General features: G+C 58.9%; 1 protein-coding gene across 3 annotated transcripts; it reads left to right on the top strand.

Moving 5' to 3' along the window:
• Positions 1 to 1,229: 1,229 nt before the first annotated feature.
• ATP2B4 (ATPase plasma membrane Ca2+ transporting 4) lies at positions 1,230 to 23,270 on the top strand. 3 transcript variants are annotated; one of them, XM_026053248.1, is made up of 21 exons: positions 1,230 to 1,642; positions 3,751 to 3,948; positions 4,713 to 4,970; positions 5,774 to 5,899; positions 6,153 to 6,278; positions 7,778 to 7,813; positions 8,488 to 8,649; positions 8,761 to 8,975; positions 9,066 to 9,308; positions 9,411 to 9,652; positions 9,970 to 10,204; positions 11,413 to 11,592; positions 11,841 to 11,928; positions 12,134 to 12,240; positions 13,700 to 13,891; positions 13,984 to 14,197; positions 14,719 to 14,930; positions 15,295 to 15,402; positions 15,516 to 15,698; positions 17,548 to 17,740; positions 22,557 to 22,864. In XM_026053248.1, exons 1-21 carry the CDS (start codon positions 1,447 to 1,449, stop codon positions 22,580 to 22,582), a joined length of 3,540 nt encoding a protein of 1,179 aa, XP_025909033.1. In that variant the 5' UTR covers positions 1,230 to 1,446; the 3' UTR covers positions 22,583 to 22,864. The 3 variants fall into 3 exon arrangements, with proteins under 3 accessions (XP_025909033.1, XP_025909032.1, XP_025909031.1); XM_026053246.1 differs by having other exon boundaries at positions 1,232 to 1,642; positions 17,548 to 17,637; positions 22,557 to 23,270; XM_026053247.1 differs by lacking the exon at positions 17,548 to 17,740 and having other exon boundaries at positions 22,557 to 22,862.
• Positions 23,271 to 27,556: the final 4,286 nt, after the last annotated feature.

The raw sequence follows: 27,556 nt of genomic DNA, 5'->3' as shown, positions 1-27,556 counted from the left end.
TCCAGCGCCGCCCACCTGCTGCGGGCAGCAGCTTTGGGGCCTTGGAAGCGGCGGATGCGCCTGGCTTCCCGCGGGAACGCGGGGTCCGCAGGCACCAGGGCCCCCCGGGAACGCGGGGCCAGCCCCTTCGCTCGGCGCCTGCCGCCTCCTGATAACGTGAAACCCTCCGTGGCCTCCGGCGAGGGTGGTGAGTGGCCCGCGAGTACCCGCCGGCTCGCGTTTTGGGGTGTTTTCCTGCCGTTGCGGGTGTTAATGCTGTTGCGGGGGGTGCTGGGAGGGAGGTGGGCGCTGGGGGCTGTGCTGCGGTGTCTGGCTCTGCAGGAATCGCGGGAGGGACACGCTGGTGTCCCTGGTTTGTCCCTGGTCCCAATTCTCCATATCGGCCCTTAGAGGAGAGACTCCTTTTGTTGCTCGTTTTTGGGGGACCCTCCTTTGCTCTCAGTATCTCTGGGCAGGCTCCTGCTGCCCTGGGGTGCTGGGGACCTGGCTCGGGGTGTCCCTGCGCCCCGCTCGGAATGTCCCTCCCTGCTGGCGGCCGCACGTGGGACAGAGCCGGCGGCTCCGCTGTCCCCCGGCCCGCAGCAGCTCCGCGCTCCTCCCCGCCTCCTTCCCGGCTTCGGGAATAGCGCTCGTAAGCGTAGTACGAGTGGGCCGCCTGAGACAGAGCCCGCAAGGATGTGATTAATGCGAGTGCTGCTTTATTCCGGAGGAGCGTGTGGGTTTTCGTGGCTTCTCCGCGTTGCTGAYGAGCGTCTCCGATGAAAAGCCTGGAGCGCCGAGCCCCGTCTCGCCGCCGCCGGAATCAATGGGATGTTTTCGCTTACCTGCCGCCAGCGCCGTTCCCGGGCTTCCCCTCGCCGGGATGGGGCAGGAAGCAGCTGTTTTCCACTCCCAAGCTGTATTTTTAAACCCAAAGACGAGGGAGGGGACGGTTTTCTGGGCTGGGGACAGCTGGGCGCCGAGTGAAGAGCCACCTGGCCGCTCTTCCCGCAGGACCGGGCAGCAACGAGCGGATAGTTGCTCGGATGGGAACCCGTCCGTAAGCGGCACCGCCGCGAGCATCGTGGTGCTCCCGGTGGGAACGACCTTCCCCGTCCCACAGGAGCCGCGCGGGTGTCACCGCGGGCCTCCCGGTGCCCACGTTCTCATTCCGGGCCTCGTTTCCACAGCTCCGGTTGCTGCGGTATCCAGGGAAGCGGCCGCCTGCGGCAGGAGCGGCGCGGCGCCCGTTGCTAAGGGGGCCGCGGTGGGAACATGCGCAGCCCCTTCGCACCCTCCTGCGGACACCTGGGCCTGGGCTAGAGGCCCCCGCTCCGCCTGGGAAGCTCCGTTGGGAAGCGCCCGCTCATCGCTGCCGCCGCCTCTCGCGGCACCGAGGATCGCCCCGGAGCCTCGGGACCTTGGAATTTCGGATTCTCCCCTCTTCGTCTCGCCTGCGCCGGCACCATGACGAACAACGTGGCTGACCACCACCCCGGGAACTCGGTGGCCGAAGGCAACCATGAGGGGGACTTTGGGTGCTCCGTGGTGGAGCTGAGGAACCTCATGGAGCTGCGGAGCGCCGAGGCCGTGGCCAGGATCAACGACTCGTACGGGGGCGTCCAGAACCTCTGCAAGAGGCTGAAGACGTCGTCGGTGGACGGTAAGAGGCTCTTGGCCGTGGCCGGTGTCCCATGGGGGACGTGGGGCTGGTGGGACCAGTTTGGGGTCAAGTTGAGCGTGGGGCCCTGTTGCACCAAGGGTTCATCACCAGCCTGGTGGGAAATGGTCCCTGTTCCATCGTGCCCGGAGCATCACGGGGGCAGCCCAAGGGAGAAGCAACTTTGGGTGCTGGGATGGGATTCCCCTTGGTGCCATTCGAAGCACGAAGCCGTAGGAGGAACCGGCTGCTCCGCTCGTCCCGCCGGGCTGGGATGGCCCCGGTGCGGGGGCACACGGGTGTCCCTGCGCTCGGCAAACCCGCCAGTTATTCCCAGTGCCCAAAGCAGGGGATTAGGACACCGCACAGCTGCAAGCGGGACCGGGAAGGAGGGGGCAGCGAAGACAATATTGGAATGTCATTAGAGAAGGGGGGCTGTCCCGGTGGAAATGCCGGATCCAGAGCACGGAACAATGCACGCCGCCTTGCCAAGCGGCCGGAGTGCTCGCTCCGGGGCAGGATGGGAGGGGACAGTGGGAAACGAACCCCCTTCCTTGGCCTGTGGCCTCTGGCCAAGGGGGCCCAGATGCCGCTTTGAGGCGCGGAGCCTTGCCCCTGACCCACAGCGGTCCCCCGGCCGCTTTGCCACGTGCCACCCCGTCCGCAGCGCCACTGCGGTGACCACGAGCGCGGTCCCYGTGTCCACTGGGACACCTCTTGCTCTGCCGGTGACCTGTGTCATCTGTCCCCAAACCTGCCGTGACCCGAGTGCACGAGGGGGTTCCTGCAGGCTGGGAGGTTTGCAGCCTCCCTGCCGCCGGCATGAGTCAAAGCGCGCCGCTCTTAGCGAGATTTTCCAYGCATCCCGCCGGAGCCGGTGGGCGGGAGGCGTTCCCGCTTGGGCTGGGCCCTGGGAAGGTTGGGAGGCCCCGGAGATCCCAGGCTGCTGCTGGCCAGGGTGGGGACGCCTGGGCCCGCTCTGCCCGCGCGTCACCTCCGCGTCACCTCCCGGCATCTGCGGGTTTTCATCCCGGGAGCCAAGGGCGTGTGGAGCGGTGTTGGGGAGGACACCAGGTTCATCCTGCCTCTTCCCGTCCCAGATACCGGGATGCAGCCAAGTTGGTGGGAAGGGGCCCTCCCGCTCCAGGCGGGAATCGCGGCACTGCCAGGCGGCTCCAGACACGGCACCGTGTCCYGCCGTGCCCTGTTCCAGCCCTGCCCTGCCTGGAGCATCTCGGGAGCTGGCCGGAGTCGTGGGTGCTCTTAAGGTGGAGAKGGAGCCCGAGGGCTCGGCGCCCGGCTCCATTAAGGTGGTGCTGGGCAGGGGGGCTGCCCTGGTCCTGGGCCCCCCCGAGCTGTTTCAGGGCTTTGAGGCCATGCGGGAGCAGGATGCCGAGTTCCCATCTCCTGGAACCCCGTTGCGGATATGGGGCCATGGAGCCCCCAGTGCCAAGGGGGTGTCACACGTTGCTGCCCCACAGAGAGGAGCCTTCATGTCCCTTTGTGCATCCCCTTCCCTGTGCCACGGCGCAGGGTGGCAGCTCGAGCGCCCTTCCACCCGCACGGTGCCCTTCGGGATGCCCTGCTCCTTTCCACACCCCCGTTATCYCCATCCTGGTGCAGGGAGGGGAAAATCCCCTGGACATTCCAGGCACCGGCGGGAGCTGCTCCGGTCGCGCCACGTTTGCCGGCGAGCGCCGGTGCCCRGGCGGCAGCTGCGCGGCCGGAGACGCTCCCGCCGCGTCGCCGCCTCGGAGCTGGCGGCAGCGAGCGGATCGGGTGGCTCCGGGCACCGCTCCCCGTGCCAGCTTTACGGCTGGGTTGGTGCAGGGTGTAAACAAGCYGCCCGGTGCCAACTGGCATGGGGTGACGCGCGGGCGCTTGGCTGGGCGCAGGCGGCTCCTCTCGCCCTGCGCTTCCCCACGGGTCCTGCCCCGGCTTCCTCGGAGCTGCGACTGGACCCTGTGGCACCTCCGGCTCTTGCAGCACCATGGGGATGGTGGTGGCACCGTGGGGATGGTGGTGGCATCGTGATGCCAGGGTGGGAGCCTCTGGCACCTTGGCGGAAGGTTCATGGAATGCGTGAGCTTGTGTCCCTGTGTCCCGCGCAGGTCTGTCCGCGAACCCCTCGGATCTGGAGAAGAGGAGGCAAGTGTTCGGCCAGAACTTCATCCCTCCCAAGAAGGCCAAGACCTTCCTGCAGTTGGTGTGGGAGGCGCTTCAGGACGTCACGCTGATCATCCTGGAAATCGCAGCCATAATCTCCCTGGGCCTCTCATTCTACCACCCGCCTGGTGGGGACAACGAATGTGAGTCCCCGTGTCCCCCCCGTGTTGCTGTAGGGATATGTGGCCTCTGGGAGCCAGCCTGGTTGGCCCCACGGAGCAGGGACCTCCCTGAGGGTCATCCCRGGTGGATCTCCGTGATGGTGCAGGCAGAGTTTGCAGCCTGGTGCAGGGTGGCGGGTGCTGGTGGCTTTGATGAAGCCATCTCTGCTCATCCGTTAAGTGGTGCCTTGTCCCTGTGTGCTGKTTCCTGGTGTGGAGGCACCACTGCTTTTCCTTGAGGTTCGTCAAAGGATGCACAAAAGCAGGGGGATCCGTCTGGTCCCTTCCCGGGTCCCCTTGGGTTTCCTCTGGACTTGGGGCATGGAGGGACCAGGCTCTGCCCCTTGGCATCCCTCCACGTAGCCACGTGGCACTGGGCACCTTTCCTTCTCCGCCCTGGTCTTGGACTTCCATGTCTTTGGAAGTCTTGATCAGGGATCTGGGGGACAGAGATGCAGAGAGATGGTGACGCCTGCCAAGGCTGAGAGAGGGAGGAGCAGAGAAACTGGGGGGAAAAAAGATACTGGATCCCCTGGCTCCCCATCCTTGCATGGCCAGGTCAGCCCACACCTGGAGCAAAACCCCTGGATGGGCTGAAAGGAGGGGAAAAAAAGGAATAAAAAAAAAGAGCAAGGACAGCGGTTGGAGCAGTTGAGGGAGGAGAGGTCGGGCCCTGCTCKGTGCGTGTTCCTGGAGATACCGGGTATCTCCCAGCCCAGCTGGGTTTTCCTTGGCTCCCGTCGCAGTGTGCGGCCAGTCGACGGGCGGCGTGGAGGACGAGGGCGAGTCGCAGGCCGGCTGGATCGAGGGCGCCGCTATCTTGTTCTCCGTGATCATCGTGGTGCTGGTGACCGCCTTCAACGACTGGAGCAAGGAGAAGCAGTTCCGGGGCCTCCAGAGCCGCATCGAGCAGGAGCAGAAATTCACGGTCATCCGCAAGGGGCAGGTCATTCAGATCCCGGTGGCCGAGATCGTGGTGGGCGACATCGCGCAGATCAAGTACGGTGAGTGGGGGGAGCTGAGTGGGCGCCGCTGCCCGGGGCTCCTGCTCCGTCTCGAGCCCCTCGGTCCCTTCTCTCTGCTTCTGCCGGCCCTTTTGCCTCCCGGGCAGCTCCTTCTGCTCTCTGCTCCATGTCTCCCTCTTTGTGTCAGCTGGGAGCGGTGGGAGATGCTCCCGCGTGGGCAGCGATGCTCAGCTCGCCGACCGGAGCAGGGCTGGCCGCGCTGGACCAGGCTCCACGCACGCCTGTTGCCTTCGGACTGCTCTGGGAATGGGAACGATTCCCTTTCCTTAGCTGTATCCCCGGCAGCCAGCATCCCAGCAGCAAGGAGCCCCTCCGAAGAGGTGGATTGGCAGCTCCTTTGGGCTCGTGTCCATCCCTGTCCTTGCTTCCCAGAGGGTGTGTTTGTTCCCCAAAAGAGCCGGTTTGTTCCAGCCTGCTGTTGATTTTAACATAAGGGGTTTTCTCCACCTCTGTGGGTGGATGATGTGATCCYGAAACCGTTCGAATGTATCGGGAAGCCTTGGAAGGGATGTGACAGATTTGGTAAAGCTGATAGTGGAAAGCGCCAGCTGATTTGCTGAGCCAAGGGCCTCAAAACTAATATGTCAGTAAGATTTTGGAGCTATTAAATGTCATCCTTTAATACCAACCTTTGTATCCTTTCCGTCCAGATTTAGTTTGAGATTGGCAAAAGGACTCCAAATTCCCAGGGCAGAAAGTCTCCTCCTAAGGTGCTGCAGCGAAGGCTGAGCTGAAACTTGCCGGATTTGGGCTGCTCCTTCAGACTCTTTCCTCCTTTCTAGGTGACCTCCTGCCAGCGGATGGCGTCTTGATCCAAGGGAATGACTTGAAAATTGATGAGAGCTCGTTGACTGGGGAATCAGACCAAGTCAAGAAGTCCCTCGAGAAAGACCCCATGCTGCTGTCAGGTGAGGTTCTTGGGCAGGAAACCAAACCTGCACCTGAAGCACTTGTGGATGAGYGGAAAAACACAAGGTTTGAGGTTGCTTTCAGGTCCTAAGCCTTGGCCTTCCATGAAAGTTGATGCTTGGGGAAGGAAACTTCCCTCAGCTCCTTGCTGCAAGGCCTGGGCAGTCTCAAGTGCTCTGGGTTTGTGCTGGTGATGGAGAGGAGGCTGCTTCCGTGGGCTGCTTCCTCACCGTGCCCTTCCTGTTGTGCCAGGTACCCAYGTGATGGAGGGATCGGGACGCATGGTGGTCACTGCTGTGGGTATAAACTCGCAGACGGGCATCATCTTCACTCTCCTGGGTGCAGGAGAAGGGGATGAGGAAAAGAAGGTGAAGAAAGGTAAGGACATACCTCGAACCTGTTCTTTTTCCCATTCCTTTTGCTTTTCTCCCAGCTCTGGGAAGCATCTATCCATGTGCAACCAGCTCTGGCCCTGTCCATGGGACGCAGTCATGCGTTGGCACGTGGCCCACCCTGTGGTGGGAAGGTGATTCCTGCTTCTCCCAAGGTTTTCAGTGCATCCTGTGCCTTGGAGACTCGCTGAGCTTGTCCGCCGGTGTCCTCGGAGCCGCACGAGTCGGAGCAGAGTGGGAAGGAGGGTTTGCCRTGCCAGCAGGGCGGAGGGCAGGAGAGCAGCCAGCTGGGCTGAGGTTCCTGCTCGTGCTGGGACTTGAGGAGCTTCCCGCCTCGGCGCTYGGATCTCGCTGCTCGTTTCCCCGCTCGAGCGAGGAGGGTTGGGAGCCGCCGTTGGGATCCGCGTGCTCCGCGCAGCCCCGTCGTGCGGGTCTGGGCTCGCCGGGAGCCGGCGGCATCGCCGCCGTGCTGGGTGCGGAGCTGGCCTGGGAAGTGATGCCGGATGGGACGGAGGCATCTCCTGGCACCAGTCCCAGCTCCAGGCCACTCGCCCAGCACAGGCCATTGCGGCTCCGCATCCCCTTCCCAAAGGGAGGGTCATGTGGGAGCACTGAAAGGGCCTGGAAGGCAGCAGGGGTAGTTGGAGGAAGGCGTTTGCTCTGGAGCATCCAGTTTGGCGCCTACAAAGCTCCTGGGGTTTCCCACCATCTGGTTGGCTATGTGAAAGCAGGGATGTTTGGGGAGATGTGGAGCGGCTCTGGGAGGAAATGCCCCCATGGCACATTTGGGACAGGGCAGTTTGGGAGGCGCAGGGAAGCCGCGGAGCCGCTCCCCATCCGAGGAAGAGGAGTTGGGCCAGGATCCCGGCCGCGGGAGCTCGGTCCCGCAGGACAGAAGGGCTCCCGGGACTGCAGGGAGCAAAAGCCCTGGCCGAGCAGCTCGGGTGCAGCAGGGTGGCAGCGAGCGACCAGGCTGGCCCAGCAGGAACGCTCTGGGGGTGCTGAGGTTTCTGAGGACRGACTTTTATTTTAATTCTTTTTTTGACGTTGGTGTTTTTTCCACCCTCTACCACTCAATCCCACAGCAGACCTGGCTCCGGGCCCTGTGCTGGGGCTTCGGGTTGGGAATGAGGGTTTTCCCGGCTCGGGTCTCGCTGCAGAGACTCCGTGTCGTGCRCAGCAGCTCGGGCTACAACCCTGGCGCCCGAGAGCAGGACCTGGGAACGCCGGAGCCCCCCGGTTTGCGGCAGGGGCTTCGCAAGCAGGGAAGCGCCAAGCCCGGGGACACACAGTGTTTGGAAAAGCCAGGGAGCGCTCGGCACTCCTGCTCATCCCAGTGCCGGGCACGGCGGGGCTGGTGCCCGAGGGCAGGTGGTTTGTGCAGCCGCATCCCGGAGGGAACCGGAGCAGAGCAGGGTCCCTGCAGCCGCCTGGGAATGTGGAGATCCCTGTGCTCAGCACCCCCCCCTTTCTCTCTTTGAACAGGTAAAAAACCTGGAGCCCCAGAAAATCGCAACAAAGGTAACCAGCCTCTCCATCCTTTGAACCGGCACCACACTAACTACCAAGCATTCCTCCTTCCTTCCTTCTTTCCTTTCTTCTCATGAGTCTGTGCTCTTTGCTCCGGCGGCCTCTCCACGTCCGGGAGAGGGTGCAACGGGGCCGCAGCCCTTTCCCGGGATAGCCCCCGTGACCYGCGGGCTCCTCCGCCCTCCGGATGCCCCTCGTCGCCTGTCCCGCAGCAGGGCCCATCCCGGGAAGCAGCCGGGCGGTGGGAAGGGCCGAGCGCGGAGCCGCCGCCGCYGTTGCACCCTCTCCCGTGCGGCCGCCTCGACTCCGTGAGCGTCGCCCTGTTTCTCGCCCTGTTCTTTGCAGGCTGTGGAGGAAACCCATTTCCCCCCCTTTCTCTCTCACTCTTCTTCCACCTTTCTCTCTCCTCTCAGCAGTTTCCCTCCTTCCCGTCAGACGTGTGTCCGGGTGCGTGTTTTGTCCGTGTCGGGCTCTGCGAGGTTTCCATGTGCTCGGAGGCGTGCGTGTGTTGCAGGGAACGTGTTTGGGGTTGTGTTTTGGTTTGGTTTTTTTTTTTTACTCTGGGTTTTCTCTTTTTCCACCACCATCTTTCTCGACGGTGCCCGAGAGGTTTCCCTGGTCTCTCTCCTATTCACACGTGGTGTCTCTTTTGCCCTGGGCTGTAGCTAAAACGCAGGATGGTGTGGCCTTAGAGATCCAGCCCCTGAAGAGCCAGGAGGGGGTGGAAAACGAGGAGAAGGAGAAGAAGAAGGTGAAAGTCCCCAAGAAGGAGAAGTCGGTGCTGCAAGGGAAGCTCACGCGCCTGGCAGTCCAGATCGGGAAGGCAGGTGAGTCACGATGGTCCTGGAGATTCGTTGCGTGGTCTTCAGTGGAGGTCTCTGCATCGAGCGCCGCTCTGGCTTGCGCATCCTCACCTCCTCCTCTGCCTCTTCCCGCAGGGCTCATCATGTCRGCCATCACGGTGATCATCTTGGTGCTGTACTTCGTGATCGACACGTTCGGGGTGCAGGGCCGGCCCTGGCTGGCGGAGTGCACCCCCATTTACATCCAGTACTTCGTCAAGTTCTTCATCATCGGTGTCACCGTGTTAGTGGTGGCGGTGCCCGAAGGGCTCCCGCTGGCCGTCACCATCTCCTTGGCCTATTCTGTCAAGGTGAGGCCATGATAGAGCAGGGCCCCAGTGAGATGAAGGACATCTGGGCTTTTCTCTAACCTTCCTTGTGCTGGTTGTCTCCTGCTGCAGAAAATGATGAAGGACAACAACCTCGTGAGGCACCTGGACGCGTGCGAGACCATGGGCAACGCCACGGCCATCTGCTCGGACAAGACAGGCACGCTCACCATGAACCGCATGACCGTGGTGCAGGCCTACGTGGGTGACACCCATTACCGCCAGATCCCCGACCCCGAAGCCATCCTGCCCAAGGTCCTGGACCTCATAGTCCACGGCGTGGCCGTCAACTCTGCCTACACCTCCAAGATCCTGGTGCGTCCCAGCCCCGAGCAACCTCTGTCCATGGGGTTCTCCTTGTTGCTCTTCTCGTGCTGCACTGAGGTTTGATTTTTGCTTTTCCTTCCTCTCTTCCAGCCACCAGAGAAGGAAGGGGGGCTCCCCAGGCAAGTGGGCAACAAGACGGAGTGCGCCCTGCTGGGTTTTGTGCTGGACTTGAAGCAGGATTACCAGGCCGTGCGGAACGAGGTGCCGGAGGAGAAGCTCTACAAGGTCTACACGTTCAACTCGGTGCGCAAGTCCATGAGCACGGTGCTGAGGAACAGCAACGGCACCTTCCGCATGTACAGCAAGGGAGCCTCCGAGATCATCCTCCGCAAGTAACTGCCCTCCCTTGCTTACGGGGTCCTCCCAGCCTTCCTGCCCAACCTTGGGGGTCATGATGTGCTGTGGAGAAGTTCTGGGAGCTGTGGGAGGGAGCAGGTCATCATGGTGCTGCCTTGCAGAGGGCTTCATTGTGGCCTTGATAAAGCACTTGGGAGCTATAGGACAGAGGGATATCCCTGCTTTGCATTGAGGAGCTGAATGACAAAGGGAATGGGCTTTTGGAATTAATGTTGGTCTTTCCTGAGCACCTTGCTAAGCAGGTGCCAGAGCTGCRTCTCCTCTGACCTCCCCACCCCATTCCTGGCATTAGGTGCACCAGGATCTTGGACAAGAAYGGTGATACCCGGGTATTCAAGGTGAAGGACCGGGATGAGATGGTGAAGAAGGTGATAGAGCCCATGGCCTGCCACGGCTTACGGACCATCTGCCTGGCCTTCCGTGACTTCCACGGTGACGCCGAGCCGGACTGGGACAGCGAGAACGAGATCCTCTCGGACCTGACCTGCATCGCCGTGGTCGGCATAGAGGATCCCGTCCGGCCCGAGGTACAGAGGCCCCTGCACCRCTGTGCCCACCCGTTTCGGGGTGTTTCCACACTAATTTTTCCCCCTCTGGTTCCTGGAGTCCCTGCTGTGGCCAGATGGTGGTTGCACGCTCGCTTGAAAGCTGCGTGGAGATGGTCACAGAATGGTTAGGGAGGATGAGGGAGGCTGCTAGGGGAGGGCAGGCCTGTTTTCCCCCCTTGCTGGTTGCTGCCTGGCAGCCGTGCAGCCCCCTGCCCTGCCCAGGGTGGCGGGCGGGCGGCTGGGCTGATGCAATCAGCCCTCCCGAGCCTGCCTTGGGGCTGCGCCTCGGAGCTTGCCCTGTGCTCCCGCTCCGCTTGCATCATTTCTTAATTAGACGTAGAAGTATCTGGGCTGGGGAATTGCGTTCCAGATGCCCCGCGTGCTCCGGCTCTGGCGGCCGTGATTCGATTTGCTAATTCYTCGCTAATATCCTCTTCCCGCCGCACTGCACCGCTCCGTGCTGGGCAAAGCCRTGGGGGCAGCGAGGCGCCGGCGGGCACAGCGCGGGGCGCACGCGGAGCCCCCGCGGGACGGGTGGCCCCGCGGGGTCACTGGGAGGAGATGGCGAGGCTGCCCGCCCCTCGGGGYGGCCACTGGCCCGTCCCGTGCCCCCGAAACCGCTCCCGACAGGCACGTGAGCGCGGCCGGAGGCGCCCAAGGAACGCGGGGCGGCTGCGTGGAGGAGCAGCCGGGCGGGATCTGCAGGACGAGGAGGGCAGGGTGCCTTCTCCGGCCCCCTTGATTGCCACGGGGCTGCCTGGAAGCCCCAAAAATGGAGGCTGGTGAGCCCGGGAGGGAGCCTCGCTTCAGTTCATCACCGAGGCTGAGCTGCTGCTTCCTGGCTCTGCTTCCCATTTAGGGAAAGTGGGAGAGAATTCCCACTGTCCTGCCGTGAATCCTGGCACAGGGGTGTGTGTCCGTGCACGTGGTCCCTCCTGCAAGTTGCAGGGCAGCACCTGGCTCCGCACAGCCCTGCGATGGGCCGCGAGAGACCCCCGGCCCTTCCCGACGGGTTTTCCGGGTCACTTGTAAAGCAGCGAAGCAGCCGCCTGATGTGTCCTTGGGGACAGTCCAGAGACCACCTCAATTCCGCTTCCCTCCAGCTTCCCGGAGCYGCTTTTCCTCATGGGCCGAGTCCGAGTGCCCAGTCGGTGCCACCCTGACCCTCTCTGTGTCCCCCTCGCCAGGTGCCAGATGCCATCCTGAAGTGCCAGCGTGCGGGCATCACCGTCCGCATGGTGACGGGGGACAACATCAACACGGCGCGCGCCATTGCCACCAAGTGCGGCATCCTGCTGCCGGGAGAGGATTTCCTGTGCCTGGAGGGGAAGGAATTCAACCGGCTCATCCGCAACGAGAAGGGAGAGGTGAGGCAGCGCCTGGGGACAGGGCGAGCGCGGGGCCGGGATGGGCACCCATGGGCCCATCCGTGATGGAGGGGGTAGTGACACTGCAGCAATAACCCCCATGGATCTGTCCGAGTTTTCCTCCTCTCCTTGAATAAAGGTTATTGTGCCTTTATCCTTGAATAAAGGCACGATTTATTTTCTTTTGGCGGGGGGGGGATCCTCGGAGCTTGCCGGGTGTCCCCGCTCATGTGSCCCTTGTCCCGCAGGTGGAACAAGAGCAGCTCGACAAGATCTGGCCCAAGCTGCGCGTGCTGGCCCGCTCCTCGCCGACGGATAAGCACACGCTTGTGAAAGGTGAGCGTGGCCAGGGGCTTCTCCCTCTGCACGGCTCTCCCACCTCGTGTCCTCTTGGGAAGAGCGGGATCATTCCAGGTTTCCTTCCCAAGGCCCCATCCCGTGAGGATGGGAGATGCTCCAGCTGCACATCCCCCTTGGGCTGCTCTGTTGCTGGGGCTGCCTGGCCCGGGGCTTGCTCTGATCTCCCGTGTCCCCGTTTCAGGAATTATCGACAGCACCATTGGAGACCAGAGGCAGGTGGTGGCCGTGACGGGAGACGGGACCAACGATGGCCCAGCCTTGAAGAAAGCCGATGTTGGATTTGCCATGGTATGGGATGGCGGGCAGTCCATACTCTGGGGAATCGTGTGAAACTGTCTTCCAAATCTACCTAACAGCTTTAAAAAGATAMAAGAAACCTTCTTTTTTGAAAAATAATATAGGGTTCGTAGGGAAAGTTGGCGGGGAAACGGTCCTCTGGTAGCCTGGCTTCAAAGTGSCCTTTTCTGACCCTCCTAGAGGGTCACCCACGAGTTGTGGATTTTGCAGAGTTGATGTCCTGCAGGCAGCGCATGCAGTTGAAAGCTGTGACCTGCCTGGCCTGGTTTCCTCACGCGTGAGGTCCAGGAGGGCGGTGGGAGCCCAGGAGTTCAGTTGGACTTGGTTTATCTCTGCAGTTCTTCACCCAGGCTCGTAATGGGCAGGCCGGGCTCCTCGTGTGGCACTGGCGCTGACTTGGGAGGTTTATTTACAGTGGGCAGCTCTGATCTCTAGTTCATTGCTCCTCTTTGCCCTGTCTGGAAGAGGCAAGAAAATAAATCCGTCGGTTTTAACTGGGTTCCTATGAATTGTTTAGGTTTTTGTAGGTGAGCAGGAGCTGGCTGCAGGAGGGGTTGTCTAAGCCGCTGTGTGAAGCTTATATGCAAAGGGAAAATATTGGGGTGGGCGAAGAGAATTTGTAGGAAGCTGCTAGAGATTTGAGCACAATTCCTGAGCTGGAATAGCGGAAGGGAGTCTCTGCCTGGGGCTCTGAGCTGGCATGGGGCTTCCCAAGGGGCTGGGATCAGCCGACACGTGCGCTCCCCACGACCGCTCTGGCTTTGCCTTGCGGCTTGTGCCCTGCAAAAAAAAAAAAAACCCGAGGGATTCCGGGTTAAGATCTTGCAAATCCGAAGGGAAACTTCCCGGCGGCAGGTCCCGGGGAAGGCGGCTCGGGTGCCCGGTGCGGGCGGCCTGGGCGCGGATCGGGCGCCTCTCAGTGCCCGCCAGGAGAAGCGCAGCCGGCTGAGCCGCCCACGCCTGGCGCTGAGACCACGGGTGACAGGGGCTCCAGGTGGCCGTGGAGCGGATCTGGTGGCCGGAGCTCTGGACGGGGGCTGTGATGGGCACCCGGGCACACGAGGCTCGTGCTGTTGAACTCTCCTGCTCCTTTGGGACTCCCGCTTCCCACTCGCAGCCGGGCACTGCAGGTTTTCCAGCCGTAGGGAGGAGGCAGCTGCTTGTGAGCTCCTCTGCTTCCTTGCACCGTGGTCCCTTCATGGGAGCACTTGCAGCTTGGGRCTCAAACGCTGCGCTGATCCGGAGCCCCGGGAGGGAGGTGAGCTGGTGTCCTGCAGCCGGAGCTGAGCTCGGATCTGGCATCCAGCTCCCTGCGGCACAAGCAGGCCTGGTTCCCACCTCTTTTGGCACCGGTTTCGGGGCTGTTTCTGGGAAGCAGCAGAATCCTGGAGSCAAGATGGGCAGCCTGGAGCTCGGCCGGTGACTCACGGCTGCCACTTGTTCCCTCAAGGGCATCGCGGGCACAGACGTCGCCAAGGAGGCCTCGGACATCATCCTGACGGATGACAACTTCACCAGCATCGTCAAGGCGGTGATGTGGGGACGCAACGTCTACGACAGCATCTCCAAGTTCCTGCAGTTCCAGCTGACGGTCAACGTGGTGGCCGTCATCGTGGCCTTCACGGGGGCCTGCATCACGCAGGTACGGGCAGCTGGAGAGGGAAACGGGGACGCCTGTGGAATGGGGAAGGGCCAAGAGRGAATGTCACGGGTTGTCCCTCCTCCTCTCCGCAGGACTCTCCCCTGAAGGCTGTGCAGATGCTGTGGGTGAACCTCATCATGGACACCTTTGCATCCCTAGCCCTGGCCACCGAGCCCCCCTCCGAGTCTCTGCTGCTCCGCAAGCCCTACGGCCGCAACAAGCCGCTCATCTCCCGCACGATGATGAAGAACATCCTGGGGCACGCRGTGTACCAGCTAACTATCATTTTCACGCTGCTTTTTGCAGGTAAAGTCCCCCAAAATGGGTGGGTGCAGGTCTGCAGATCATTCCCTTGCCTCCAGAGTAGCACTGGGGATCCTCATGCTGAGCCATAGCCCAGAAACCCCAGGGCAGAGCTAACTTACWGGGTGGGGAGTGGTGCATGTTGGTGATAATGAAAGGCTTCTCAAGAGTGTGGGTCTGCCCTAGGTTTCACCAGGTGCAAAGATGGTTTCAGCCAGAAGAACATCAAGTTAAGGTCTTCAAAGCAAGAGTGGGCTAGCGTGGGGGGCTCTGGGTCAAGGGCTCTTCAGCACTTGATTGAGATCCTAGTTCCACCTCCAGCAGTGCAGTGCTGGAGTAAGGAACGGGATTGGATGCAATCCTGTGCCACCTGCTCTAGGTGACCCTATCTGTAAAGGGGGGTTGGACTAGATGGTCTCTTGGAGTCCCTTCCAACCTTAAGGATTCTTTGATTCTACAATCTCACCTCCCGTTTCCTCCACCCTTCCTCATCCCTTCCCCCTAAACCTCTCACCTGCTTTTAGGGGAGAAGTTTTTCGACATCGACAGTGGCCGCAATGCCCCCCTGCACTCCCCGCCCACCGAACACTACACCATCGTCTTCAACACCTTCGTCATGATGCAGTTGTTCAACGAGATCAACGCTCGCAAGATCCATGGGGAGAGGAACGTCTTCGAGTCCATCTATCGGAATCCCATCTTCTGCACAGTGGTGCTTGGGACCTTTGCAGCTCAGGTGAGGCCACCGGAGTGGCGTGGGGATGCGTGGTGGGGCAGGAAGGGAACTTCAAACGTAGGACCTGGGTCTGTCACCACCTCAGCTATTGACTCTGTTTTTCCCTTTGCTCTTCTCCAGCAGCTTCTTGGTGACATAAAACCTGGGACAAGGGTCTAAAGTGTGTTGGGAGATCGCAGGGCCGACCAGCCACCACTCTGGTGTCCTGTAAAGATAGTAGCCTAAATACTAGCTCCTTGTTCCTCTTGTGATCCCAAGGCAGGGGAGAAGATCTGTGGGTTGGGGAGTCCCTTTTGTCCCTTGGTTGCCCCAGTGCAGCCCTCTGAGCTCCCCAGCGTGCGACTTGTTCTCTCCTGTGCTCTAGATCATCATTGTGGAGTTTGGTGGCAAGCCATTCAGCTGCTCCGGCCTCACCCTGAGCCAGTGGTTCTGGTGTATTTTTATTGGAGTGGGAGAGCTCCTTTGGGGTCAGGTAAGAGCCAGCCTCAAAAAATACCCCGGGCCTCTATCCCGCTTGGCATATGGGCACCTAGGGGCCTTGGGGTGCCCAGACTAAGGAGCTGCTCTCTCCCTGCCTCTCCGCAGCTGATCTGCACTGTCCCGACCAGCCACCTGAAGTTCCTGAAGGAAGCTGGCCATGGCATCACCAAGGAGGAGATCCCGGAGGAGGAGCTCCCCGAGGACGTGGATGAGATCGACCACGCCGAAATGGAGCTGCGGCGTGGGCAGATCCTGTGGTTCAGGGGCCTCAACAGGATACAGACTCAGGTACTGCAGGGCAGCAGGGCCCGATGGGGTCTTCTCTCTCCTCCCTTTCTCCGTTTCCAGGGGCTCTGTGTGGAAAGAGGTGCTTGGTGCTGCTCAGAGGATGCCATCACCTTCTGGGCTAGACTTCCCTCCACCGTCTGTGCCTTTCTGCTCTGGTTGGGAAACCAGAACAGCCTGTCGTTGTGGGACAGCTTGGGGAAGATGCTGGTCTGCTCTGGTGCAGAGCAGGGCATCGTGCAGCTCYGGACAGGCTGGTCCACCCGAGCCTGGATGTGCTGGTGATGGGGCCCCTTGCTCGGCAAAGAAGGGGCTTYGGAAGCTCCATGGAGGGGCCTTGTGTCCCTGCTGGTGTGTTGGGTTTGCAGTGACTTGGTGTTGGAGCTGCTCTCGGGGCGTTGCTGGGACGCTGCTCCCACYGCCCTATGCAGGGCTCCATCCTGGTGGTGCAGGAGACGTGGGACATCGTGGCATGTCACGAGCACATCGGAGCTCGGCTTCGTGCGCTGCCACCTGCGCCTGCTTTGGAGCCTCGGCCTGAGGCTGGCCGCAATTCTGGGTTGGGAATAACTCGGCTAACCCCAAGAACTGGGCACTGCTGCTGTCCCCATCCTGGTCCTCCCTCTCCTCGGGGGCAACATGCAGGGTCCAACAGCCGGGTGCAAACCGGCCTCGGGTGTTTTCCTTTCCGGGAGGCCGCCGGYGCTGGGCGATGTTGGGAGAGCAGCGGCTGCGATCCCGGATCTCGGCTCCGCAGCCCTCCAGGTTGCAGACGGGCATCGCTGCTCCCATAAGGGTGCAAGTTGGCACCCGGCAGTCCAGGGGGTGGAGGTCTGGTAGGTGTGAACACCTGCAAGAGCAGAGGCTGGATGTGCCCTTGAGCCTGGGTCTGAATCGGGATGCTCGGGGTCATCCCTCCTGGATATTGCAGCTGTTGGAAGGGCTCTTGAGCTGCTCCCTTTCTGGCTGCAAGTTGGGCAGAGCAGCCTGCAGGTCAGAGCTGAGCCTCGAAAAGGCCTCTGATGGAATGTCCTGGATCAACGTGCCTGGAAGGAGAAGCGTAGGGKTTTCTTCTTCACGGCCCGGTCTGGTGTGCTGTGGAAAAGAGGGTCTCTGCGTGGAAGGAGATCCACGTGGGCAAGGAGCAAAGCAGCTTGTGAAACGTCTGCAGGGCACGTGGGACCTGTGAGCGGCTCTGGAGGGGCTGCCCCTTTGCAGAGGCTGCAGCGAGGAGCGTTCTGCCCAGCACGGGCAGCCCAGGGCCGTGCAGTGCCCCACTCGCTTGGCAGATGGGCAAAATCCAGGTGTCGAGTGCCTGGGAATCCCGGGCATCCGGCTCCTGTTTTGGAGCACGTCCATGGACCGACGTGGGTGCTTCCTCGCTGCTTCCATGGGTGCCCCACCCGCTCCGCTTTGTACAGGAGCCCTTTGCCGCCCTTGGAGCGGGGCCGGGTGCTGGCAGCGCAGCTCTGGATCCGCGCCCCGCCTGGCTGCACATCCCATGGGATCGCAGCTCGCCAGGGCACAGGCTGCTGCGTCGCAGCTCTGCCCACCCGCTCGCTCCCCCTGGGACGTCCCGAGGGGTCTCCGGTCGCACTCCCCACTGCCCAGGTCCCTCCCGGTGCTGCTTCCATCCCTACAACSAAGAGGCAGGCAGGGACTCCAGGAACACCAGCCGGACACGGGTGTTTGGGAGCGCGGGCTGGGGGGCTCTCCCCTCTCCTCCCCACCTCTCCATCCGTCCTTCTTCCTTCCTATCCCGTGTCTGCCCGGCCTCCCTGCTCCCCCGTCCCCGACCCTCTCCCCTTCTCCGCCTGGGGCGCCGCTATCTCACTCTCTTGGTTCTTTACAGATGGACGTAGTTTACACATTCCAGACCGGCGCCTCCTCTTTGCAGGGAGCCCTCAGGAGACAGCCTTCCATCGTGAGCCAGCACCACGATGTAAAAAATGTTTCTAGCCCAACCCATGTAGCTCTTTCCTCCGTCAATTCCACTCCCACCACTTCTGCTGTTGCTGCTGCTGCTGCATCTCCTCCTGCGGGCAGTGAGTGATGGTCTATTACGATGCATGACTTCTAATAACCACAGAGAGCACTGCACCAACCTAACCCAGCCTGTTCTCTCTTCCCTCTAACCTCTGACAGACACACTGGTTCCTAAAATGAAGGATGGGGCGGGAGAACATTTTAAATTATTATTTTTTTAATGCTGTTGCATCCTTAAAGTTACGATACTTTGCAGTCCTTCTTCCCCACCCCATTCCTTGTTGCTTCCTCTTTTTTTTTCCCCATGTTTTTACCTCTTCTCCTCTTCCTTTGCTGGCCTGACGTATGAGCGCGCCCTCCCGAGGGGTGCAAAATTGGCCCTTCTTGTTGAAAGAACCGTGCGCTTATGAGCAATTAAAAGCCCTGCTGCCAAAGGGGGACCGGGGCGGCCACACGCTGCAATTCCCTCCCCGTGCAGCCCCCGGGAGGGCTGTGCCGAGGAGAGGGGCGGTTTGTCCCCAAACGGGGGCCGCGGTGACGTGTCACAAGGGTGACAACAGGCAGCCGGTCGCCGCTCGCACCAGAGCCGCTTGCCGCGCGTCCGCTTGCACCCCGCGCACCCCGGGCCGGTGCCGGGTGCCCCGCGGCACCCGCTGCCGGCCCAGGGGCTGCTCCGCTCCACGTGCAGCCTTTTTCCCGCGTGGAAACGCGGGACTTTCTGCCCACAGCCTGAGAAAACCCTGCTTGGAAAAGCGTGGCCTCGACGTGAGTCCCCGAGCTGGGTTCTGGGGYTAGGCTGGGCTTTCCAGCCAGAGGAGAACCCCTCTTGTTGTCTAACGCCCCTCTCCGTGCTCACGTAAGGCCATATATACGAGCACGCGAGTGCAAATTCTCTCCGCAGGGCTTTGGCAGGCTGTGAGTAGGTAGTACATCTTCCTTGGATAATTGGCTTTTTTATTGCACAGTCATTTTCTTTGTTCCTGTCTTATTAAAGAAACACCCCTGGCGACTTTTTGAATAGCTTTCAGTCTCCGCTGTTTATGCGCTGTGGGAGAGAAGAGAGAAATTCTGATAATTTTTGTTTTCTCTCTATTTAGCCAACACTGATGCCTGGATTTTATTCTGTTTAACCCCAGTGTTTCTGAAGCAGCGCGGCTGCCCTCCGTTCCCATCTGCATCTCTGCACTACCCTGCCTTAATTGGACTTAATTGGAAGAAAACCTGCTCAGAGGGGGTTATCGGGGCAGCGGGCTTGGGAGCAGACTAAAATGCAGGGATGTCCTCCCTGCTTTCTCGCCAGGCAATGGATAACTTGGATGGCTTGTGCCCTTCCAGACATGAGCTTTACCCAAAGCTAACCCAGGGTGCTGAGTCTTCCCTCTGTTCTCTCTCTGTCCTGTGCTCTGTTTCCCTCTCTACTGCTTTCCTTCCCTCCAAGCTCCACTTTCTGGAATAYGGATTAACGGAGTCCCTCCTGCCTGGGAGGAGGGTTCTCCCGGGCTCGGCTCCGGGCGCCGCGTTCCCGTTGGGAGCGGAGGGAAGCGTCCACGGGATGGATCGCAGAGCTCGGGGCTGTCTCGCTCGGGGGTTCGCCCTGGTTCAAGGGCCCTGCAAGGCCACGGTCAGTGGTGGAGTTCGTGCTGGCTGCTCTCGGGAGATGCAATTCCCACGTGGACGATGGCTTTTAGCCAGCCCTTCGGAGCGACACGGGTCTGAAATTAGAAGAGGTTCCAGGCTCTGAGGTTGTGCGGGCGCTGGAAGTCTTGGACAGGCCGTGACGGGGGTGAGAGGAGCCATTTAGGCACCTTGGAGGAAATCGGGGGGCTCTGAAGAGCTGGAAAGTGTCTCTTCAAGAGGTTCTGGGGAGAGATGCTGCTCCTTGTCTTGCTGCCACCCCAGGTAAATTGTCCCATGTCCCTCTGAAACGTAGGGCTGGTCAGCAGCCTGAGGAGAAACTGCAAGAAAAGGCTCTGAGCCTGCSTGAGGGGAGGATTTGAGGAGGGCTTGGCTTAATTGGCACGGCCTGGCTTGTTCCAAACTCCTTTTCTTGCTCTCAAGCATCTTTGGCAAGGGAGCGTGTATTCAGCGAAGGTCAGAAACCAGTTGTTGAGAGAGATGGTTGAGTCGCAACCGGAATATCTGAGCAAGGATGAAGCAGAAGGGGTTGGTGGAGTGCAAGGCAGAGCAGCAGGCAGGGAGCTTGCACTAGACTAACGTCCCTAGTTAGTCTTGAGGTCGCCTTGGGACCTGTTAGCTTCTCCAGCCTGGTTAGTCTGGGTTTAGATGTTTCGTGTGCTGCATCCTTAGGGGTCAGTGCTTCTCTAGCCTGGTTAGTCTTGGTTTAGGTGTTTCATGTGCTGCTTCCTTAGGGGTTAGTGTTTTTCTAGCCTAGTTAGTCTTGGTTTAGATATTTTGTGTGCTGCATCCTTAGGGGTCAGTGCTTCTCTAGCCTGGCTAGTCTTGGTTTAGATGTTTCATGTGCTKCTTYCTTAGGGGTCAGTRCTTTTATTTGTCCATCCTCGAGTTGCTTTTTTGGGATGCCGATGTTGGTGTTGGGGGAAGCTGGCGGGCCCRGCCCAATCCCTGCTCCTGTGCCTTGGCACTAAGCCTGGGTTTCTCCAGGATCTCGCTGTGGTCATTAGTGCAGCAAAACAGCTCGGAATTCCCGTTTCCAGCCACATAATSCTTCCGTGTTCACAGGCCACGCGGTGCTCCGGAGTCACGGGGGTACCTGGCTGCCCCTCATCTCCTTGGGCCTGTGTTGTCCGGCTGGTGTCCGTGTGCGCCTGTCCCTGTGTCCGTCTGCGTGTGCAAGAACCGGATTGTTTCTAGCTGGGATGTGCGGAGCCCGTGGGATCCCACGGTGCTGTGGTACCATCCTTGAGACGGGTGGAGAACGGACTGAGGCTCCCTCGTGAGAGGGGAGCCCTGGAATATCCTGCAGGTAAAATCTCCAAGATTTGGGACACCAGGCCACGATGTCCCTTGGGACACAAGGCTCTCTTCTGTGTGATGCCTCAGTTCTGGGTTTTGTGCGTGTTTTCTTGTGCTGAGACCAAAGATCTAGGAGGTTCTCGTGGGCTCTGGTGGGTTTGGCTTCACTCCTGTCCATGATACCAGCAGAGCAAGGTGGGCTGTTCAACCTGGCTCATCCCCACGCTTGGAAGGGGGTTGTCCTCTCCATTCAGGTGCAGCTCTGCAGCCCCTTCCCGAAGGATTGGTAAAATACATATATGTGTGTCTTTTATTTGCCTCATCAGCTTGCAGGTGATGCAAACACCGTTCTCCCTCCGGCAGCCCCACGTGGTCTCTGCTCACTTGGGTGCAGGCTGAGCAATGGGGAGGCTTCGCTTGCCAGGGCTGAGCAGTGAAGTCTCGCTGTGGTTCAAGGGCAGTTCCTTCAGAAAGGAGCAGCTCAGAAGCGCTCCTGGCCCCAGGCAACCTCTGGTTGACAAAACGAAGAACCTGCCAGGCGTGGGAGACCTTCTGCAAGATGCTTGGCCCTTGCTGGTGACTTCTGCCAATGGTTTTGCCCCCACCTTGGAAAGGGAAGGGAGAATCTAGCTTCCAGGTGATGGGAAAATCCGAGGGCCTTAAGGATTTGCAGGAAAAGGCAGAGCCAAGGGGTGATTTTTGCCAGATCCTCTCTGCCTTGGGAGGTTTGGGCTCCCCATAGGAAGCCCCTGTGTTTCCAAGCCCTCTTGCAGTTGCCGCCTTTTGCCGTCCTGCGCTTGTAGCCCCGGGCGTGGAGGAGAGCCTGGGTGCCCTCCTGCACCCAAGGTGCACGCGTAGGTYGTCCTGCACGTAACCTCCAAGAGGAGAGCCCCCTTGCAGCGTCACCTCCTCGCCAGCCCCTTCCTTTGCTGCTCCTGATGCTTGTCACCCCTCTGACCGCAGAATTCCAGGCTGGATTTCCAGAGGAGCGGCAGGGAGAGCAGTGAATCCAGTGCTAGCTGCCGTTCTGCCTTGTTCCCAGCCCTCTCCCTTCCGGAGCACCAGAGGTGGCAATGCAGAACTTTAAGCTCTCCAAGCCAGGCTGGGGCTCTCCTGCTTGTAGCACCTTGAGCCTGGTTTTTGAGAGCCGGGGGTTTGCGTTTGGCACTTCCAACCTTGGCTCTTCCAAGGTTTGGGCTGGTTTTTCCTGCAAAGCATCCAATGGAATTAGCTGCCTTTGGGAAGCTTTAGGTACCCTCCAGCATGCAGGGAGGGCTCCGGAGCGCCAGCTCCGGGCTGTAAGCGGGAAAACTCGCGCGGATCTGGCTTCCTTCTTGCATGTTCAGCYGGGTCCTGTTCTCCTGGCAGCCGCTCAGACCCTCTGCTTCGCGYGGGCCTGACCAAGCCTGTGAGCCCCTTGCTTTCTGTAGGTCTAAAAATGAAGTAGAATGAGCAAATGCATCACTCCCACAGTAGAGGTTTTTTGCCTGGAAGTGAACCCACTGTGTWTGTCTAACCCACCCTTTTAGAGTTGTAGTTCCACTTTTTTTGTCCTTGTTTACACACACAGATGCACACATAATGACAACTAATGCCTTTTGGCTTCCCTTCATTCAAAATGACCTGTTTGAGTTGGTTTGTTCTTTTTTTTTTTTTGTCTTTTCTTGCAGCTTCTGAAGTCGCCCCGTAGTTGGTTGATTCCCCATCACACACCTAGTGCCTGACTCTGACCCGTGTTGGCCCTCCTATTTCACCATAGATCTCTCATTTTGACCTTGTGTTCAGTGGTGGTGATTTTTGTCCCTTTTTTTTTTTTTTTTGTGTGTGTCTTTTTGGTGTTTTAATTGTGTTTTATTTCTCCTGGGAGCTGTGGCCTTCCTGTAGCCTCTACTAACGTCTCTTCTGTTTGTTCCCCATCGCTGCCCCGTGGCCGCCCGGCAGATCAAGGTGGTGAATGCGTTCCGTAGCTCCCTGTACGAAGGCCTCGAGAAACCCGAATCCAGAAGCTCCATTCATAACTTCATGACTCACCCAGAGTTCATCCTGGAGGAAGACGAGCCTCGAACACCATTCCTTGACGGCGCCGAAGACGACCCCGAGACTGATGGCCTCCAAAAGCAAGGCAGGGGGAGCCCGGATGGATCCACGACCCTCAACACGAACAACAACGCCGTGGACAGCGATCAAGTCGAGGTCACCGTCCCGGAGCCCGAAGGCCCCTTACACAGCTTGGAGACATCGGTTTGACCTTAGAACTTCAAATCCCCCCTTCCTCCTCCTCCTCCTCCGCCCCTCGCCTGTGTGATATCGGCACCAGTAACTGATCACACACTGCGGTCACTTCGTGTCAAACTGCTCCTCCGTATATCTTTATTTTTCCGTTTTTTTTTAAGAAAAAAAACCAATTATTTCGCAATGGAAGCCGGAGTACCACATTGCTGGGGTGTCGGGAGGTGGCCGAGCCCAACCCCGTGCATCCCCATCCCGAATTTTCCGTGGTACTCGCCCAAGCCAAGTTACTGCCTCTCCGGGAACGGGGCTCCACAAGTCTGCAAGGGAGAGGGAGGGTCACTTGAGAAATGCATGTTCCAAGGAAGTTCAGATCGTCGTAGTCTTACACGCACGCTCCCTGCCCTGCAGCTGGGGGCTGCGCTTGTGACTTTTATTTTTTCCACTTGTGGTTTTTAAGTTGTTGGGGTTTTTTTCCATTTATTTTTCTCCTAATATTGGGGTTTGTTCCTTTYGCTTGTGAAATTGGCCCCCGGTATCTCGGAAATGGGGGGGGTTAGCACCGTGGAGCGGGAAGGAAGCAGCCGGGGGAGACGTTTCCCCGCGGGTTGATGGATACAGGGATGTTCACCAGTCTTCCACCTTTAAAAATATGGTACCTTTGGGGAGCCTTTTGCAGTTGCTCCTTGGTGGGGGCAAGCACCGCACGTGTCTCGGTTTCCAAAGCAGTAGCCGTTAGACACGGGATGAAGGGCGCTTTGCTGTCACCTTGCTGGATTTGGAAGATGTCGGGGTTTTCTTTTCCCGGCACAAGGTGGGAACGAACTGGCAGGGTGAAGAAAATCCCCAGGATGGCGAGACACGGGGCTGCTTCCCGAGGCATCGTAAATACCCCTCTCCTGCTCCTGAACAGCTGGGAAAGTCTCGGCAAGAGCCGTGCAAAACTCTTAACAGCTCCCGCCATGAGGAGCAGAGGGACTTTTGGCGCTTGCATGTTCTGGCTTGTGCATTTAGGCTTAAATATCTCTTGAGCGCTGGAGGATGAGCTGGGCTTAGGACCTGAGGAGSCCCCGGGGCCGCTGCAGCTGCGCCCGGGGTCCAGCCCTAGGTCCTGGAAGGGCTGAGCTCTTGAGCTGGTGGAAGGGATGGAGCTGCCCGGGCCCGTGGGCACCTGCAGCTGGCGGTGGCCGCTCGGGTGGCGAGGTCCCCCAGGGAAGGTGCTGCACCTCTGTGCAAGGCCGGCTCTTCATCCCTTCCCCTGCTTCCTGCCTCACCGCGGTCTCTCCCAACCATCTCTGCAGAGGAGAACTTGGGAGCGGAGGCCCTGGGCACGTTTGCTCCGACCCGAGCCTCTTGCAAAGCCAGGAACGGCCCTGCCCAGGAGCTCGCTGTGCTTAGGCTCAGTGTCTTCACCGTGGGCTCCTCCAGGTTCCTTCCCGCTYGTTGGGAATGGTGGGAGAGGCTGCAAAAAGCTCCGCTGCTTCCTCTCCTTGGTCCCGYTGGCTTTGCTTGGAAGCAGGGTGTAATTGGATGTATAAAGTCGCCCGGCTCTGTTCCTGGGAGCGGGGGGGCTTTAGTGACCGCGAGGTGCCTGGGGTCTCTCTTTCCTTTGGTTTTTCCTTACAAACGCACAGCGGAATCTCCCGTGCCTTCTCCGAGCACTGCCTGCAGCACCGCCTGCCACGCGCGAGCCCCGTCCTCTTGCCAAGAAACAAGTGTTCCTTAAACGACGGCAACCAAAACCCCGGCGCCYCGGGATCCTTCCCGGGGCCAGCACCGCCCTGTCCCTTCCTCGGGGCCGGGAGCAAGGACGAGCTCCCTCCGCTGCCCTCCCGGCTCCGGCTCCTGCCTCGGTGCTGCCGGGCTCCCGTCACTGCCAACACAGCAAGAAGAAGTCGCCCGTCTCGCGGGGGCGGCGGTGCCCGTCGCTGTCCTCCCCTTCTGTTCCTCGCACGAGCTCGGAAAGCGCCCGGGGCAGAGCTGGGATTTGGGACGGGTCAGGTTGGGACYGGCGGTTTTCTATAAACCGGGCACCAGTTGAGAGGGGAAGTAAAAGGGAGGCGGTTCTGGTGGTTCTGTTCTAGAGGTGACATTGCTTAAACGATCACTTTTTTTCTATTTTAAATACTTGCAAAAAAAAAAAAGAGAAAAAAAAAAGGGATGGAAATATGGTGTTCTTACAAGCTTACATGGATATTTATTGAATACTTTGTGGGGGGGACACTGATTTCTGTTTTTTTGATATTTTTTTATTACCTCAGACCTGTTTTAGGACAAAAAAAAAAGACTTAAAACAACGAAAAGCCAACACGAAGTTAAGTTTTGGAGGCTCTTAAAAGTCACTCCCAGAAATCTGTGACTGGCAGGTTGCCACAAGGGTCTGCTCGTCCTTTAGTTGATATATTTTTGTTGTTCTAGTTTTCCGTATTAGGAGGGGGAGAAATAATTATATATAAATATTATGCAAAAAAAAAAAAAACTATAGTTTTCTTTAGATCAGAAACTGATATTTTTACGTCAGCCATATGTATTTTGTTTAAAGGAAAAAATAAGCCTTGAGCCGCGTGCCGGCCGTTCCAAGCGACAGGTAATTCAGTGTATCAGCGATCGGATGCCAGTCAGCTTCCTTTTCTCTGAGCAGCCATCTTTATAATACTAGTTATTAGTTGGATGACACAAATGTGKTTTTTTTTATATATATAAATTATGTTGGTATGGCCGGTTGCTTAACGTATAAGCGTTTCTTGTGCATACATCCTATGTAAAGTGGGTTTTTTTTTCTGTTTTTTCGGGATATCCTGGCAGCAGCTGACTCTGGGGTTAAGTTATTGAGGACATTTCCACGAGCGGTGGGGGACAGGGGTGCTCGGCACTGAAAGGCCTGGCCGGCGGCGTGAACCTCTGGGGACTTCTCTGCGCGATGCCTGGAAGGAAAAAGGGAGATTTTTTTGCTTTATTTGAACTGCTCCAAGCGCGCCCGGGGCCGAGCGCCGCGCCAGGCAGGAACCGAAGGACTGCCCTGTGCTACGTGTTTAACTTGCCTTGGAATGCTTTGTTATTAAAACACTCTGAACATACGTTTGCATCCGGTTCTTGCTCATCCTCCGGTGGCGGTGGTGTTTTTTTGTGGTCAAAAAATGGGCGGATTGGTACCAAAGACATCGCCCCGCTTGGTGCGTGCAGGGCTGAACAGGCCTTTGGATGCCCTAGCATTCTGCAATGAGTGATTTTATTATTATTATTATTATTATTATTATCATTATTACTTGCACAGAAGTTAGACTGACTTTTCAAAGGTTTTGTGCAATAAGCTGTGACAGGGGGAGAAAAAAAAAAGGGAAAAGAACAGCTCAAGAAGGAAAAAAGCTAAACCACCTTTAGCCTTTGGCTTTCCGCAGCGGAGCAGCCCTGTCCACAGGGCCTGGCCCTGGAACCTTCGGGAAAATGGGAATGTGGGGCCATCCCCAGCATCCTCCTCGGAGGCACCGCAGCCTCCGAGCGGCCTGGAAGCCGCCGTCTCCCTGGATTTCCTTGGAAAAGGGATGCTGGGACCTCGCTGCTCCCTGTTGCATCCAGCTCCTGCCCATGGATCAACCCCTTTGGCCACAGCGCTCCCCTTTCCGTCCCATCCATAGGGATTTGGGATGCGTGGCTGTGGCTCTCCAGCATTTTCCAGCCACCGCCGGCCCCAACCCGCTGCCATCCCTGTTTTCCTCCTGCTCYGAAAGCACCCAAACAACTGGAGTTCAGTTTTCCTTCAGCAAAGCCCACGGCTAAAACTGCCTTTAGTTTATTTCCTCCCCCTAAATAAATATATATATACAGTATTAATCTGACATTTGTGTGTGTATATATATTTATGCAGCGCTCTGATAACAAAACTTCCTATGAAAAACAGCACGCAGATATGGTTATTTTATTTTATTTTTCCCCCTGGTAACTTGTCTACTAAAGCACCGGTATTTTTGTATAAGAGACAGAAAGCTACGAAATAACAGGCTGAATATAACGTGGTATGCATGCCATTTAAAACAAACAAAAAAAATAACAAAAAAATGGTGGTTTCAAAGCAATATGTACCCTGATGTGTTTGCCATATCCTAGAGTCCAGCTTACCGTGCACCTGATCTGTATTGCGTTTTGATATTAACCTCTCTGTACAATGTTTCTGCATGTAATTTATATGGTTCTTGGGAGAACAAAAAAAAAAAGCAACTGGAATGACTTGTCCGGGCTCTGAGCAAGGGGCGAGCGGTTGTGTTTTCGGGGGAGAAAGGGGTACATATTTAAAAGAAGCAAATATGACTGAAAGGAGTGGGGCCGAAGGGTTGCGATCAATAAAAGCTTTGGTTTGAGCACAACGGGTGCGCGAGTGCGTGGGGGATCGACGGAGCCGCCTCCGGGCGCCGGGAATGAGGCCTGGGAGGTGGCGGGGGCTGTGGTGGCCCTGGTGGGGGATCCCGAGGCCGGAGCTGGGCCGCGGCTCCGTGGTTTTTTCCCCCCACGTCAAGGAGCTTTCCTAAGGCCGCGGGTTGCCGGAGCCGCCTCCATTTTGTAGGRGGTGGCCCCAAGGTGTCGCCAGCCTTGGGAATGGGGCGTCATTCCCAAGGGAACGCTCCCATTCCACGGCCGAGCCGGCGGGTGGCTCCGGGGCCAAGGCCACCTCTTGTGTCCTCCGCAGGGCCCAGTCACTGCTGCAAGGGCCAACAAGC

This window comes from Nothoprocta perdicaria, unplaced genomic scaffold (genome assembly GCF_003342845.1).
Source record: "Nothoprocta perdicaria isolate Ctin4 unplaced genomic scaffold, notPer1 scaffold_97, whole genome shotgun sequence".
Taxonomy (NCBI): Eukaryota; Metazoa; Chordata; class Aves; order Tinamiformes; family Tinamidae; genus Nothoprocta; species Nothoprocta perdicaria.
The sequence above is the reverse complement of the archived record's forward strand: the minus strand, read 5'-3'. Positions and strand labels throughout refer to the sequence as shown.